We start from the raw sequence: 15,287 nt of genomic DNA on the forward strand, positions 1-15,287 counted from the left end.
TTGGTGGGTAACATTGAAAACAGGTAATTGATTTTAGGTAGGACCATCATTTTTATGGTGGAGACTCTTCCCATGAGTGATATAGGTAATGATGTCCAACGTACAAGGTCATCCTCTATTGATTTAAGTAAAGGCGTGTAGTTTAGCCATGTCAGTTCTGACAGCCTGGAGGAAATATTGACACCCAGATATTTAATATTCCCAGACTTTAGCAGTGTGGTAGATATTACCCATGTCTTGAGTCTCCCAGATGAATTTTAAAATGTCTTTGTTCCTTTCTAAAGGTAGGTAAACGATTCCGTGAGCCAATTAAGCCAGTTATTGGCAGCCAGTTATTTCACAACACTTTGTGGAGTTTAAGCCCACACTAAGCTCATACGAGTGGAGGCCTTTACTACTTTATATCTGCTTGCTGTGTATTCTCCGTCAGCTTACATACAAATAAACACATCAGCTCTTGAAAAGAAAAAAAGTTCCTTAAAATTGAAAATCTTTAATGTGAAATATATACTACATAAAAAGCAGGAAAGAGACGTGTTTTGAATTCAATCGGTCATCAGTGTGAAATACCAGAAACCACTTACAATGTCTATGATGGAGCGAGAAGACCAAATACTGTTAGCTCCAGTAATGACTAGGCAAAAATTGGTTCAACACAATATGATAAACAACTTCACTGTGGAGGTAAAGTAATGATTCGTGATCTTCCCCACGCTGTACTGCAATGTTCTCCAACAGACTTCTTTACAAGCCTGTACCAAAATATAATTCCCCCTTCAGCTTTGTAAGCTTTGAAACAGCATTTATAGGGAGGCACAGACAGGGAAAAGACGGTGCTCGCCACATCCAAAAGCTTTTCTTAGCAGCTTGACAAACACAAAAATCATAGCAAGAAAAAAACAAAAACGGATTCTTACTTTATAAAACTGGAAACATACATCCCTTCCTTTTCCCAATGTGACGAGCAGAAGCACAATAACATTTCACAGAAAACAACCTCTTCATCACCAAGTTGTTTTCATTTTGTCCTCCCAGATGCCTTTTTTTACTAATCCTCTTCCCTCACACATTGTTGCTCTCAGAGAAAATGAGTTGGATGGAGCTGCCCTACTGAGGAAGCAATATGTAAATAAATGTAAATAAATGATCATGCAAATGTGATCTTTTCTTGTTAGAACCAGGCCTCTGATGTGAGTGTGGTGGAGAGAGAGAGAGAGAGAGAGACAGAGACAGAGAGAGAGAGAGAGAGGAAAACAGATGGGGGTAGAGAGTTAGGAGTCAACAGAGACAATTCAGGCAGGGAAATTTGCTGGAAGTCGTGACTGTGGTAGTAATAAGTGGATTCAAAAACCTTTTCTGCTGGAGCTTGTGGACCGTGGTGCATGTGTGTGTGTGTGTGTTCTGCCAGTAGTGTGACTGACCCAGTTTGCCGAACAGCTCCACTCCCAGCGCAGCGTAGATGAAGAAGAGCAGCATGAAGAGGAGACCAAGATTTCCCACCTGGAAGCAACATGCATGTTAGATCCCCCTCTGCACTCCAAAACACTACAGTGTAAATGCTGCTCGTTTAAAGCTGCAGGGAATAGAAGACATTAAGATTTATTTCTGGACACTAATCTAACCGTGCATTTTACATGGAAAGAACACTGTTACAAAAATGTCTTGCACCGAAGTGAAATCTTTGCTGAGATATAATGTAAATACCATACTGCCACACAATACAAGCTCCAGTAGGTTACACATTGACATCCTCATTGACACTCCTCTTTTCGAAGTGGGACTGTGCATTGTGCACACTGAAGGCACACACTTGTGCTTCACATTAGCAAGGTAGATAAAACAGGCCAGCTAAATACAACGACTTAAGACTTCTTAAAATGGACTGGCAGACGTGTTTTCTTAGTTTTGATATATTTTATAAAAAAATCTGAAATGACAGAAGCTTTCTAACTCAGTACACCGGGACATCTGGTGGGATAAAGTGATCTTGAAGGTTCTTTGGACGAGACCCTGTGAACGTTCACTTCCTATGACTACATCCGCATCATACCATCAGAAAGTTCCCTGTGTGTTGTCTTTTATCCAGTTCCTTGAAATCTGTTCTTGTGCACTCTGTACCCTGATATCTGCACCCTTGACATTTAGAAAAATAGCAGAACAATGAAGTCTGTCACGGCATGTGCATCATAGTCTTCCGTGCAGCTGCTCTTTGCCTCCAAGAACTGTGCCACGCAGCAGGAGAGAGAGACCTGAGATACAACAGCCACAACGGCCATCAACATACTTTAAAAGAAATGCGTCGACTGGATGGAAATCAAGCAAAGGCAGGCCAGGACATTGGCTGTGCAGTCTGACTCTAAAAGTCGATCAAGGTCTAATCCATGCAAAAATGCTGCAGGAAGTGAACAAACTCTTTCACTCATTAACTGAAACTGATTTCTCTTAACCCTCCATGTACTCAGTGGCACCTTAACCAGTTTGCAGAACAGTAACAGAACAGATCTTTTTTGCTTAGTTGTGGAGAACCCTCAAGATCATTTACCATTTATCATTTAAGACACTGCTAAATAATTGTGTATTGCTGAACGTTTGTGATTACAATAAATTGTTAAGCAAAACCAAATGGAGTGCACAGTTCAGCTGTAGAGAGTTAGTCAGGAGGAAGTAGAAAATGCATTTTCACAATACAAATTCTGTAATGTGGACGGATATGACTGGTGTTAAATATTCATCAACAAGCATAAATCTTTCAGAGAGCTGTCTATTCCGAACAAAACCTTCCTATTTACCCTATATTCATGAAAAAAGAAATCATGAATAAAACAAAATCGCTCTTGTGTTTTGAGACCCCACAGTCTGTGTTTACCTGTGGCAGCGCTTGCATGACAGTATCCAGCAGAGATCTCATCCCCGTGGCCATCTTTAGAAGTTTCAGCACTGCAGAGAGACACAGAAGTAGTCTTAGCTAGTTGTTGCTGTTGGCCATTTGCTGCAGGATTTACAAAGGCATGGCAGGATACTAGTACTGCAACCACAGCAAGGAGGCACTGTTTATTTCTAGAAGCCACGTGGCATCCATGACACACTTCAGATCTTACTTTTAATTTACAAGAATATACAATAAAAAATATGGTGATAAAAAGTGCTTCACAACATAAATAAATACATTTATGATGTAGCCTATGATGTAACAACAGCTTACTAGATAAACAGTTATGGTTTATGTGTCTGTGTGTGTTTCTACCTCGTGCTATTCTGAGTACTCTCATGATTCTGATTATGGTAGGATTTATGGGCAGTGCTGCGCTCATTTTCAGCTCCTCCAGGGTGATGCCCATGATGGACAACGCCACTATAGCTATATCCAGCTGATTCCACCTAAACACACACATATAAAAGTTGTTCAACATTTTAGACACGTGGAAGGGAAAAAAAGAGTCATTACCTGGTGTTACTCCAGTACAGTACAAGAAAGTACATTTCAGCCTCTACAGACTTCCCTGTTGGCTAACTCAGAGTTTCCCCTATCATTTCATGTACAAGTTGGTGGTATTAGTCAGAGAAGGTGTTATCTTTTATTCTAAACAGTAAGTGTTATTGTGAGTTGAAAGGTTAGAACAGGAGTACATGAGTAGAAGAAGGAGAATAAGTAATGCTGCTGCCTGTCCATTGATGGTTTATTAGTGAGCAGGTTGCTCAGATTAATGGGTAGCCCACCCACTAATCTCTATGGTGGAGGTAACACTGAGTTTACCCGTGATAAGGCTCTGCCAGGGCACCCTGAGACAAACACACTCACCCACCCAATCCCCTAATTTTACACCACATATACTGTAATTAAGAAACAATGACATATAGTCAATATTTAATTGACACAAAATTACATTTTACAGCGTTAGGTGTTGTGGATAATCACATCCCACTGCGTTACCTGTCTTTGAAGAACCTGTGTATGCCGAATGCCGTAAGTTTGAGCAGGGCCTCGATCACGAAGATGCAGGTAAAGACGTAGTTACAGTACTTCAGGACCTCCTCTAAATACTGAACACACAAACAGACAGAAGACGATAACATCTCTTACATTAGATGCTTATTCAATGTCTGAGGTGATACTAAATAATTCTTTATAATTTGGTAAATAAAACTTGGATCTTCGGTGGAAATAATAAAAGAAATGTTTGGAAGTGTTTTTGCTGCTTGAGGGAATGTAAAATTCAAGTTTGAGTTTATTTGCAGAACAAAGTCATTTCAAATTAGACTATAGAAGAGGTTTCCAGTGCTATCAGTGAGGACTGTGGCATCTCTCCAAAAATACATCAACAACTTTCTTCTAACTAAATAAACATGCTGGCTTTTTTCGGGAAAAAAAATTAAATCTGTGATTAACCTAGTTCTGGCGGTGATGTTATTTTTTCCGATGAGTGTTAAGCTGAGGATGAGTCAACACAGATATTTTTGGAAGGCGGGCTGCACTTTACTGTGGCACTTTACGCAGAAAACCACTTAGCTAAAACTAGCCAACACGGCTAGACGTGTATGAAAAAGTTTATTTTACAATGGGCAAAGTAAAAATGCCCTCTAGCTGTGGTAAACGGAATTGAATGGCTGCCCAGGAGGAGGGTGTCTTGCTTCTAAGCCAGAAAACCATCCTAATATAGGTTTTTTGGTACCTATCCCTACAGGTAACTATAATGTTTGTGTGTGTACGTGCAGAAACATTACCTGTGGCTGATTGTAGTGCTCAATGCTCATGGTGAAGACATTGATGCAGATGATGAAGGTGATGAAGAGGTCCAGGTAGTGGCTGGTACACAGTGTGTGGATGGACAGACGCAGGGGAGAGTAGTCTGCATAGTAAGGCCTCTGCTTGGCCTCTGGAGCACACAAACACACACACACACACACAAACAAACAAATATATGCAACAGCGGCACAAGGGGAGACAAATGTCAAGACGCAGACAGACAGAGTGCAACTGTGAGTAATAGTGTTCTGACATTTATATTTTTCATGTGTCCAGTGGTGAGCACAGGAAGGTCCAGGGATCCAGGGAGGGGAGCCGCCACTGCTCAGGCTGCAAAAGTTCCCTTCTAATACCTTTATTCAACCAATATGCTTGTGCCTTAATGGTATTCCAGTTTTTGCCCACACATCACATCAGGGGAGCGCTTGAGCGTCCTAAGTGCCCCGTTGGCATCTCATGTCTACTGTGAATGAGCCCTTACTATAACCCTGCTTACTGTGGCGGTGTCCCTTCTTTCATTACCGCCCCTGCCTCGCAGACAGTCTGTGCACACCACCGCCTGTATGGGATGTTCCAAAAAGAGTGGACATGAGAGTCACAGGTAGGCTATATTATTAATTTCATAATTTGCAGACATGGTTTATATGGATCAAATATTAAGACAGACTGCAGTTCGCTCAAATCACTCACTCTTGGATACATATTACAACTTCTCCTCACCAAGAAATCACCTAGTTTTGTTTAAGATTTTATTATTTCTGGTGTAGTAAGTTACCAGGTGTAATGAAGAAAGTCTGGGAGTTGTTGCAAGGTCATTTTTGTGAGTGATTTTGGGAAATAGATCCTTGACCTACCCCTGTATTGGACTAAAAGAAATGGCAAACAGGTGTGGAGGGTTCCTGCAATGGGAGCATTTTTACAAGATCATTGTCTCTAATCATTTTATTCTTGTCAGGGTATGTATGTATTCTGACCTAAATGGGAAAGTCAAAAAACCCTATACTATACTTTTTGTTAGGTGTGTTGGTCCTTCTTAGAAGGGAACTGTGAGATCTGTCACTGCTTCTTTATAATAAACACACTTTAAGTGTAACTGTAATCATGAACAAAACTTAGTAATGTCTGACGTTCATCAAGACGCGCTTAAAAATGGTGTAAACATATGTAGCTATATTTTGGAAGACTGTGCACTCACATGTCCATATTTGATGATTGTATTTGTGTGTGTTCGTGCACGTGTATGTCACCCTCACAATAACATCATGCCCTGTCTATCTACTGCATGCTTACATGCCTTTGATGTAAAGGATGTAACGTCTAAGGTTGAGAGGGGCTGCGCAGGGTACGTTCAACAACACAGTTTTTTTTACAAACATTGATGAATTACATGTTTCTGAATAAGTACTATTTCCATTAATACCAATATATTTATTGTTTTTAACAAATTCAAATCTATCCATCCATAGCGCTTCACTGTTCATGTTCCGAAATAATTTCATAAGTTGCAGAACACTACTGTGATGTTGAACACACACCGGAGGCGCTTCTCTTCAATGAAATCACTATAGCAATTTTTAAGCCATCAGAAAAATCTCAATAGTCTAAAACTTTCTTGTTTTGATATCTGAGGAGACCGATTACATGGCCAAACACTGGAGTTAGGAGTTGTCCTCCCTGAGACAGCCGATTAGATTACATTTGTCTGGACCTTTAGCAGTTTTAGACCAGCGAGACATGTTACTAACACAAGATGAAAAGAGCGATGTCTGCTCACACCATATACCGCCTTCTAGTGTAATTCTCTGATTGATGTGTTGGGTAGTTGGATATAATATTGTGTTTTGGCCAAATCGTGGTGCTGTTAGGGTTTCTGAATCTGCCAATAAAAATCATGTGCTTCTACCAATTTGTTCTTCTCTTTTCTTCAGCTTGTGACACATAACCACAATAAAAGAACAAGTCCTCACAAAATACTTGTATGTAATGCGAGCATTTGGACTTGCAATAGGTGGTGTGTTTGTGATGCATCTGCCAGCATGTGCTTGTATTTTCTAGTAACTTAACATGGTCTAACAGCTCTATTACCCAACGTATTTGTAGGTATAGCAGCCAAAACGTCTGCTATGTTTCTGAGTCTGCCAGTCAAAGCATGTTTACAGGAAATGTCCTTCTTCTACCTGTGTCAAGAGACGCCTCGGGGTCAGGGTTGTACATGCACTCGAAGGAGAGGGAGGGGTATTGGCATTTCATGGATCAAAATTTTGATAGCAAAATTTCCTGAGACAAATGGAGAAGAGCATCAACCTCGATCAGCTTCACATGCAGAAAGGTGCTAATGACATCTATAAAAAAATATTATAAATAAACTTATTGTTCTCATTATATTTTAGGAATGGATTTGGTGTTAGAGGATATAATTTAAGCATTTTAAAAGAGAAATAGGGACTACTGAATACTGTATTATTGTAATTTTTACACTAAAGAAATGGCAGTTCTATTGTTTAAAGAGCGAGCATACAAATGTTTAAATCATACTACTGTAGAGTTGAGAGGTTGGCTAGGTTGGCCCAGTTTCAAAGGTTTTCCATGCAGTGATAAAGGAGGGTTGGGGGAGGGCTGCAGTCATGCAGTTACATGCATTAGACTGACATAGCCTACGCCTTCTGTCAGTGATCAGTCACTGTTTGCGTGAGCTAGCCAGTCTTTCAAACTCTCCCTGTAATTTTAAGTTCAAGTCTGAATATATTTCCCTGTTTTCTCTCTCTGTCATTCTCTTTCTTTTTTTTCAGGCTCTGAAAGCAGGCAGTGCTCAGAAAAATAGACTACCGACCAGCCCCTCCATTCTCCTTACTCCTGCGCTTTTTCTCTATCATTTTGAGCCTCTTCTCTTCCCGTAAGCGAGCCTCTTCCTCTTCCTGGTCCTGCCGGCACTTGTGGAAGTTCTCCACCACGACCCCGACAAACATATTGAGGACGAAGAAGCTGACGATGAGTAGGAAGGAGATGAAGTACAGCAGCATCCAGGGGTTGTGGTTCCTTACAGGCTGAGCAGAGCAGAGTAAAGAAGATTAAGCTTTTCAATAGTATTTGTTCATGTGTGTACAGCTTAGCAAGACACAAAACGCATAAAAGACAACTATGTTTTGCTTCTTGTGCTTTTGACCTGGTTTGAGCAGGAAAGTGACACAAATCCCAATTGCCACACTGCCATTTCAAAGCCTCACAGTTTGTCATCACATACGGCAAGTAGAACATGTGACTTCTCTGAAAATCCTTGGATAACCTTTGGGAAACTTCAAAGAATTCTAAAGCACGATTTCACTCAGTCAGTTTAGCAGTTTGAAGATTTCTCTTGGTGATATCACAAATAAAGGTTTAAAGCCTTTGTTTTCAAGTCACCCAATTTATTGTGTTGTTGCAAATATGACCGACTGTCTGCGACTGTTTCAGCACATTACACCACAGGCATCATCAACTGAAGCTTTGAAGTGTCTGCTATAAACTCACCTTTAGAGCCTTGCTTTTGCTTAGAATCTGTTATTAATATACCACTGTCATTTAACTTTGTTTATTTTTTAAAGAAATATTAATTTAATTGCTCACTCCCATTCTGTCTCCTTTTCTACTTCTACTCCAAGTATATTTGACAAGTCTACTGCTAAGACCTGTGGTTAGGCTGTTTTTAAGGGAGGTATTTGCACATGTTGATGTCAAAGCTTCCAATAAAGGCTTCCAATAAAATAACACTAGGGCTGCACGATTAATCTAATCACAATCGCAATCGTGATGTTGTCATGTGCAATTACATAAATGAGAAAAACAGAAAAAGTGTGTGTGATTCTCTTCTGAGTGTGCGCTGCAGTCTGCTCTTTATCTCCACCGACACCGGGCTCCCCACTCCCTGCCCCGCCGCTAATCGTTCAAAACATACTCAGACTTGTCGCCGGAGCAACGAGAGAAATACCGGTGCGACAGAGGTGTGACAGAGACAGAGCGATGTCGTCAGCAGCTGAAGCGGTCACACAGCAGAAAACTGGGAGAAGATAAGGAAGGTTTGGTTTTGCTCACTGGCCATTTAACGTTAGCTGTATCTTTGCCTTTTGTTGTTCAACATGCCGACGTGCTTGTCTGTCACTTTTCGTCAGCCGACCACAGCCTGGATGGGGTAGGACATTAAAAAAAGTTTGATGTGCTACAGCAAATCATTAAATGTTGAACAATATGATTATTGACAAGTTAGTATTTTGCGTTAACAAATTAGAGACCAATGCCTTTTTCTTACACAAGGATTTAATGAATAAAAACAACCCACAGAAATGAAACAGCTGTAACTGGATTTAATATTCAACTAGTGGTAAAATATTATTATAATAATTATTATATGAAATTTGAATGAATGAAGTATTTAATATGTTATTGTTATTCTAACAATATACTATTAACTAAACATTATACTCTTTATTTAAGACACTGATGTGCAGATGTCCTCCTCCAGGTTGTGGATAGAGACTGTGCATTAGATAGATTACATATTATACATTGAGCCGGTGTCAGTGTCCCAATATCTGCTGCTTCTAGCCACCTTTTTCATAGAGCAAGAGCTTGTTCTGTTTTACATCTGTTTTACCAATTATTGTTATAAATATTGTTTATTGTTTAACTTTGTTCAAGTTAAGAAATGCACATTGCAAAATGTCAGTATTTACGTGCATTCCTTGATAATCAAGCAAGTAACGTTAGACTCATGGTAGCCTACCATTTGTTCCATTAAAATCGCATCGCAATTGCAAATCGCAATCATGTCCACAATAATCGCAATATGACTTTTTCTCCAAATTTTGCAGCCCTAAATAACACGCACAGTTTTGTGAAGTGACATCTAAGTGACTTGTCAAGTGACTGTCTAAGGAAAGAGGAGTGCCAGTGTGGCTCCTCAATGAGGAGTAAAATGGATTACAATATACAAAGGATTGGAAGCGGATCAGGATTCATGTAGCTGAAACCAAGCCATTAACAAATGTTTGAGATACAAGTTCAGCACAATGGCTGGGCGCATTTCTCATCATCATCATCGTCATCATCAGCATCAGCATCATCATCACCTGTTGGTCCACCCCCACCGCATCAAGCCCGTCGTACATGATGTTGACCCAGCCGTCCTTACAGGACAGCACAAACAAAGACATCAGAGCCTGGATACAAAACACAGAGAAATAAGTCAAAACACAGGGATTTCTCTGGTCCTAATATTATTACATCCAGAGACTTGTTACAATATAAACAACAATCTTAGCACGTCACTCTCCCTCATTAAATGATAATTAGTGGCTGTCAGTAGAAGGTATATAGTCAGTCTTGATAGCTGATTGGATATTGGTTTGAATACTACTATTTATAAGATGATCCGTCTTTTGAAACCACCTTTTAAGTGTCTAGTACTAGAATGTAAGAGTTATTTTATAACACTTTATATAGCAAAACACAAATCACCTACTGTTTTGTATCTCTCCTGTCGCCATAGATCCGAATGAAGAACATAAGCCAATAATGTACTACATTCAATGCAATGTGTACTTTTTCAGGTTACAACAGAAACCCTTAAAACAACTGAGACAAATATAGTTTAATTTATCACACAAAATAATTAAACAATTTAAAGTGATTCAAGAGTCAGGACAGCAGTCACTTTAAATGAGGCACAAAAAGTGACTTCTTCTAGCTATTATTTATAATCTATTAGCTATAATCTATTTTGGAGATTGTGTTGGACTGAACTCTAATTGCTTTTCCTTCCCTACATCCCTCTCCTCTCCCTTTCTCACCCTCAGTCCATGAATCCATACCTGAATCAGGTTGTCAAAGTTGTACTTCCTTCGTATCCAGCGGTAGTTGGCCTGCAGACAGTCAGACTTGTTGGTGATGTTTTTGGTGTCCAGACCTTCACAGTGGTAGAACTTGCCTTTGAACAGCTAGAGAGAAAGAGAGAGAGAGGTCTGCAGGGTTATTTGACTGCCATTTACACATTATCTAAATTGCACCAGAGCTTGCAGCCTTTTAAACCAACTTTTAAACCAACTATTAAAGCCGGGAATAAAAGGACATTTCATAGAGCACATTCTTATCAGTTTTCCCTGAGTGCTCGGCTAAAAGCTGGCCTGGGGGTCATGTTGTCCCTTTTCACACTTAACCTAATTGTCATTCTTTCAAAACTCACACTTCTAAGGAACAAAAGCTTACAGTCCATTGAATATTCGAGACACTTCCAATCCCCCTCAAGCCACAATCACATATGGAGCTACACAAGAAGACTGACATTTAAGCTACAAAGGGTTAGAGGCTTTGTCCTCAAGCTTAGAAAGAGCAAATGACAAAGCAGTATCATCGGTGCAGTGGATCTCTGCCTGGCTTACATGACTTGTTACTGTGTGTCAGTGCAAACTACCTGCACCCCCAAGATGCCAAAGACAATGAAGAAAGCGCAACAGATAAGGACAATGTTCCCAATGGGTCTGAGAGAGGTGATGAGCGTCTCGACAACTAGCTTCAGTCCCGGGGCTCGGCTGATTACCCTGGAAAATAGAAATAAAGATATTCATACGTTTGTTAGTACCAGTACATAGTCCAGTGGTTACAAACACAAACATAAGTGATAGAAATATGTAAAAAGGTGGGATTATTCCTGTAAGTGTGGTGCTTAAATACACAGAGATTATAGGCATCAACACAAACTGATAACCAGTACCAACATACACATACACACACACACACACACACACACACACACACACACATACACACACACAAAAATACACTATGTACCTCAGTGGGCGTAGTGTTCGTAGCAGGCGTAGGACTCTGAGGATGCCCAGGATCCTGTTTCCGCCAGTAGAGGCCAGAGAGACCAGAATGTCGACCAGAGACACAAACACCAACAAACCATCTAGAATGTTCCAGCTGGACTGGAGGTAGCTCTGCTTCCCAAAGCAGAAACCGAGAGCTACAACCTGGCAAAACCATTAGGGAATAATTAAAACATTGCTTAAGCTGTAAATCAGAGCTACAATTAGGAATAAAAAAAATAATAATCACATAGGTGGGACCAAGTCATCGTTTTATAAGTCTGAGTCAAGTCTCAAGTCTTAGCACTTAAGTCGACTCGAGTCCCAAGTCCAGACCGATCATGACTGGCAAGTCCAAGTCAAGTCCAAGTCTTAAACTTTGAGTTTCGAGTCCTAAACAAGTCATAATGCGCTATTCACAAAAAAAAATGAAGCTTTAGCCTCTACAGAAAGAAGGCAGAGATGCAGTTTCACACAACAAATGTTCTATAATTTCATGAATTAAATTAAATGTTCATGTAGGGCTGCTAATTATTTTGGTCAATATTGAGATCACAATTATTTAACAGGATTACTCATTGCCTTAGGGAACATTAAACTATTGAACTTCTAAAATGTAATATTTTCTTTTTAAAAACTATTATATATGCATTACCCCAAAATCTCATATAGCCCATGAAATAATAAACAATAATCCAATATTATTAACTTTAAGCAGCATCTACAGTGCAAGAGGACGACAGCAGCACAGTTTCGCCCAAGTTGACAGCTTTGGGTGATGGATGGGTCACTGAGGGGGCTCTGTGTGTGTGTGTGTGTGTACATGGAGGGGAGCAGAGCAGGTGACAGGTGAACTAATCGAGTTGATGAAGTTACGTTACAGAACGCTGAAATAAAACCGTGTAGTTTTGTCGGGAGATGCAGTGACAGAAACCGGCGGTGAGAAAACTAGAAATCACTATGACGTTAGAAGACGCAGACACAGTGGATATTTTACTATCACCGATCAGGTAAAGCAACACTGAACACACCTTATAGACAGGGACGAGCGGCTAAGCTGTAAAGGAAAGAGGTGCGCTGGATTTATAAAACAAAACGAGTGTCGTTGTGAAACAGCACCCGGAGCTATTATCGTTTTATCTCTGGAAGCAGCTTCACACAAAAGCTGCAGTAGTCTCTCTACACTGTTTAGACCTGACCTTTCTTTTCTCCGTGAGATGGAGGAATTTAGAAAGTAGTTAGTTGCCGGTAGTAGGCCTACTACACAACCCATTGTAGGTACCGGTGAGGTCGCTGCGGCGTACAGGGCCAGGGACAGGAGATCGCGGAGCGGCCGCCCTTCGGACGGTCGGTGATTGTTCCCTCTTGCTGGAGGAAGCCACACACTCCAGTCTAATTGAGCACCGTGCTATGTTGATGCGCTGCGCAAGTTTATATCATAATTTATATTTGGGCATGGGGAGTGTCAAGTCAGCTCAAGTCAAAAGGCTCAAGTCCAAGTGAAGTCACGAGTCATTGGTGCTAAAGTCAAAGTCGAGTCGCAAGTCTTCTTTGATTTTGTCAAGTCGAGTCTAAAGTCATCATTTTTGTGACTCGAGTCTGACTCGAGTCCACACCTCTGACTAATCAAGAATTGTCAAAGTGGTAAAACATTAACTAAGCACATACCACAAACACATCTTTTCACCACACAATACAAAGACAACAGAGGATGTTTACCTTAATGGCCATCTCTGCTAGGAAGATCACAGTGAAAACGTAGTTGGACACACTCAGAAACACTCGCTCCTAAATACAAAAGTGAGATTAATTAATTTAGACATAGAAAGACAACAAAGACGAGTACAATGTTGAGGACCAAACATTTTGTATTCACAACAGCACTTGTTCTCTCTGAATAGAGCAAGTACCAGCTGTTGCTTTATACAATTAGCCTCTTGCTTCAAGAGAGTAATTTACTGTGGATAGCTTCCAGCCAAATGTTGCTAGGTTAGTGAGTTTCATGTTGTTACACATTTTAACAATTTAAAAGAAAAAAAGGTCTGGAGGCTATAATTTTTTATGTTTGCTATATTACCTGAAAATAAAGTAATTTAAAACATGGCAAGAGTAAAACATGGGTATGAACCACAGCGAGTGTAGAAAGTTGCATTCAATAATAAGGAAGTGTGTCAGTCCTAAAAGAGGGCCTAAAAAGCATCTCATTGTACAGTAAGTGAGGGTGAGTGTGGGTGTCTTACCGTGCTGTCAGGCTGTATAGCAGGTCTTTCCAGAGCGATGGTGATGCAGTTGAGGAAGATGAAAACCAGAACCACATGGTCGAACATCTTGTGAGAGATCACGCTTTGGCACCACGCACGTAATCTAAACACAAATGCAAACATACCGAGTCATCTATAAAATCTCTAAGGTTGGTTAAAGCTATCGAGCAAACAATTGGCGGTGAGAAAGCAGCAAAAAGAGAAGAAAAATGAGAGAGAGGAACCAAGTTCATTAAATAAAGTACTGAGAAGCACAGAAAATGAAAGAGTTTATGTGAGACTCACAGGCTCTCTGGAGAGAACAAATACAGCGTCCAGTCTTCATGCTCTTTGCACCAGCGGGGCTTCATGTTATCAAGCTCTTTTTTGATCCAGTTGCAGAAAGTACACTGCAGAGGTAAGAGGTCAAACATCAACATTATTGACCAAACAACCAACACTTTTTCCTTTGTTCATGACGTAAAATAATCCTCACTTTTATTGTCAGCTGTGAAGTCATTACTTTCATTACACAATCAACACCAAAGCCACAATCATTATTATCACATTCATGCTGTCACTGGACCGGTCAAGGCCCAACAGTAATTCTGATTGTGAACATGTAAAATGCCCAAGATTTTTACAAAAAACATTTCAGTTATGAGGCAATTGTACAATAGTCACACGCAGAGTGGTAAGATTGTCTGTGGGATTAGTAGCAGCGTTTCTAAAGAGGAAATGCACCTTTGATCCTTTCTAAAAATGAACGGCTGCCCTAGCTAAACCAGATGTTGTACTCTAACTTCAGTATTCAAATTTTCAGTAGTCCTTTGTCATGCACCTGTAGCCACAGTAGCGAAAACAGTGGTTCCAAATGATAAAGATAACTAGTTAGTATTTGTAATTAGTATTTGTAAGTAATAATTAAAAACCTGTTTAATAACTGCTTGGCTATTATGTAAACAGTATGAAAGCCTGTGGAGTAAGACATGATCCCATATACACTGTAAATAGAACCAAATAAAAATACAATTCTTCAAATAATATTAAATTGCATATTGTATAACGTTGTTGAGTGTGTTTGACAGCAACAATAACTGAATTTACTTGCCCAATCAACAATTACAACATGCAATGTATTAAAAAAAAACAATGCATTGTTTAATTTGAGTTTCCACAGTATTGCTGATGTTAGCCTTTACACATTTAAATCTATGGGGGCACAATAAACGAGTGTTTTCTTGCATAAGTAGAGGTGGCGATAATTGGACCATAACAGGCGGACTCCCAGCTTAGATAATCTACAAGCTCAATAGAAAGTGTTGTGAAACTCATTAAAGTTTCTAATAAAACAAACACTGGAAAGCTTAGGTGAGCAGCTTCTGTACTTCAGGATTCTAATTAAAAACAGCCCAAAGTCAGGCCTCTCTGACGCTGCTTATTTGGCAGGCTGCCGCTTGTGTG

At 40.0% G+C, this 15,287-nt stretch overlaps 1 protein-coding gene across 3 annotated transcripts in view; it reads right to left on the reverse strand.

Annotated features, from left to right (window-relative positions):
- Positions 1 to 15,287, reverse strand: part of cacna1ha (calcium channel, voltage-dependent, T type, alpha 1H subunit a) — a 140,014-nt gene that overhangs the window by 14,854 nt on the left and 109,873 nt on the right. For all 3 annotated transcript variants that reach the window (XM_046074653.1, XM_046074661.1, XM_046074646.1), the window contains exons 20-32: positions 14,130 to 14,233; positions 13,824 to 13,947; positions 13,303 to 13,371; positions 11,564 to 11,748; positions 11,187 to 11,313; positions 10,588 to 10,713; positions 9,847 to 9,936; positions 7,596 to 7,788; positions 4,723 to 4,874; positions 3,932 to 4,041; positions 3,245 to 3,378; positions 2,867 to 2,937; positions 1,422 to 1,500 (exon numbers count right to left, since the gene is read on the reverse strand). In XM_046074653.1, coding sequence (XP_045930609.1) covers positions 1,422 to 1,500; positions 2,867 to 2,937; positions 3,245 to 3,378; positions 3,932 to 4,041; positions 4,723 to 4,874; positions 7,596 to 7,788; positions 9,847 to 9,936; positions 10,588 to 10,713; positions 11,187 to 11,313; positions 11,564 to 11,748; positions 13,303 to 13,371; positions 13,824 to 13,947; positions 14,130 to 14,233 — 1,564 coding nt within the window. The remainder of the gene's footprint in view (positions 1 to 1,421; positions 1,501 to 2,866; positions 2,938 to 3,244; positions 3,379 to 3,931; positions 4,042 to 4,722; positions 4,875 to 7,595; positions 7,789 to 9,846; positions 9,937 to 10,587; positions 10,714 to 11,186; positions 11,314 to 11,563; positions 11,749 to 13,302; positions 13,372 to 13,823; positions 13,948 to 14,129; positions 14,234 to 15,287) is intronic.

Source organism: Micropterus dolomieu, linkage group LG02 (genome assembly GCF_021292245.1).
Source record: "Micropterus dolomieu isolate WLL.071019.BEF.003 ecotype Adirondacks linkage group LG02, ASM2129224v1, whole genome shotgun sequence".
NCBI classification, from domain to species: Eukaryota; Metazoa; Chordata; class Actinopteri; order Centrarchiformes; family Centrarchidae; genus Micropterus; species Micropterus dolomieu.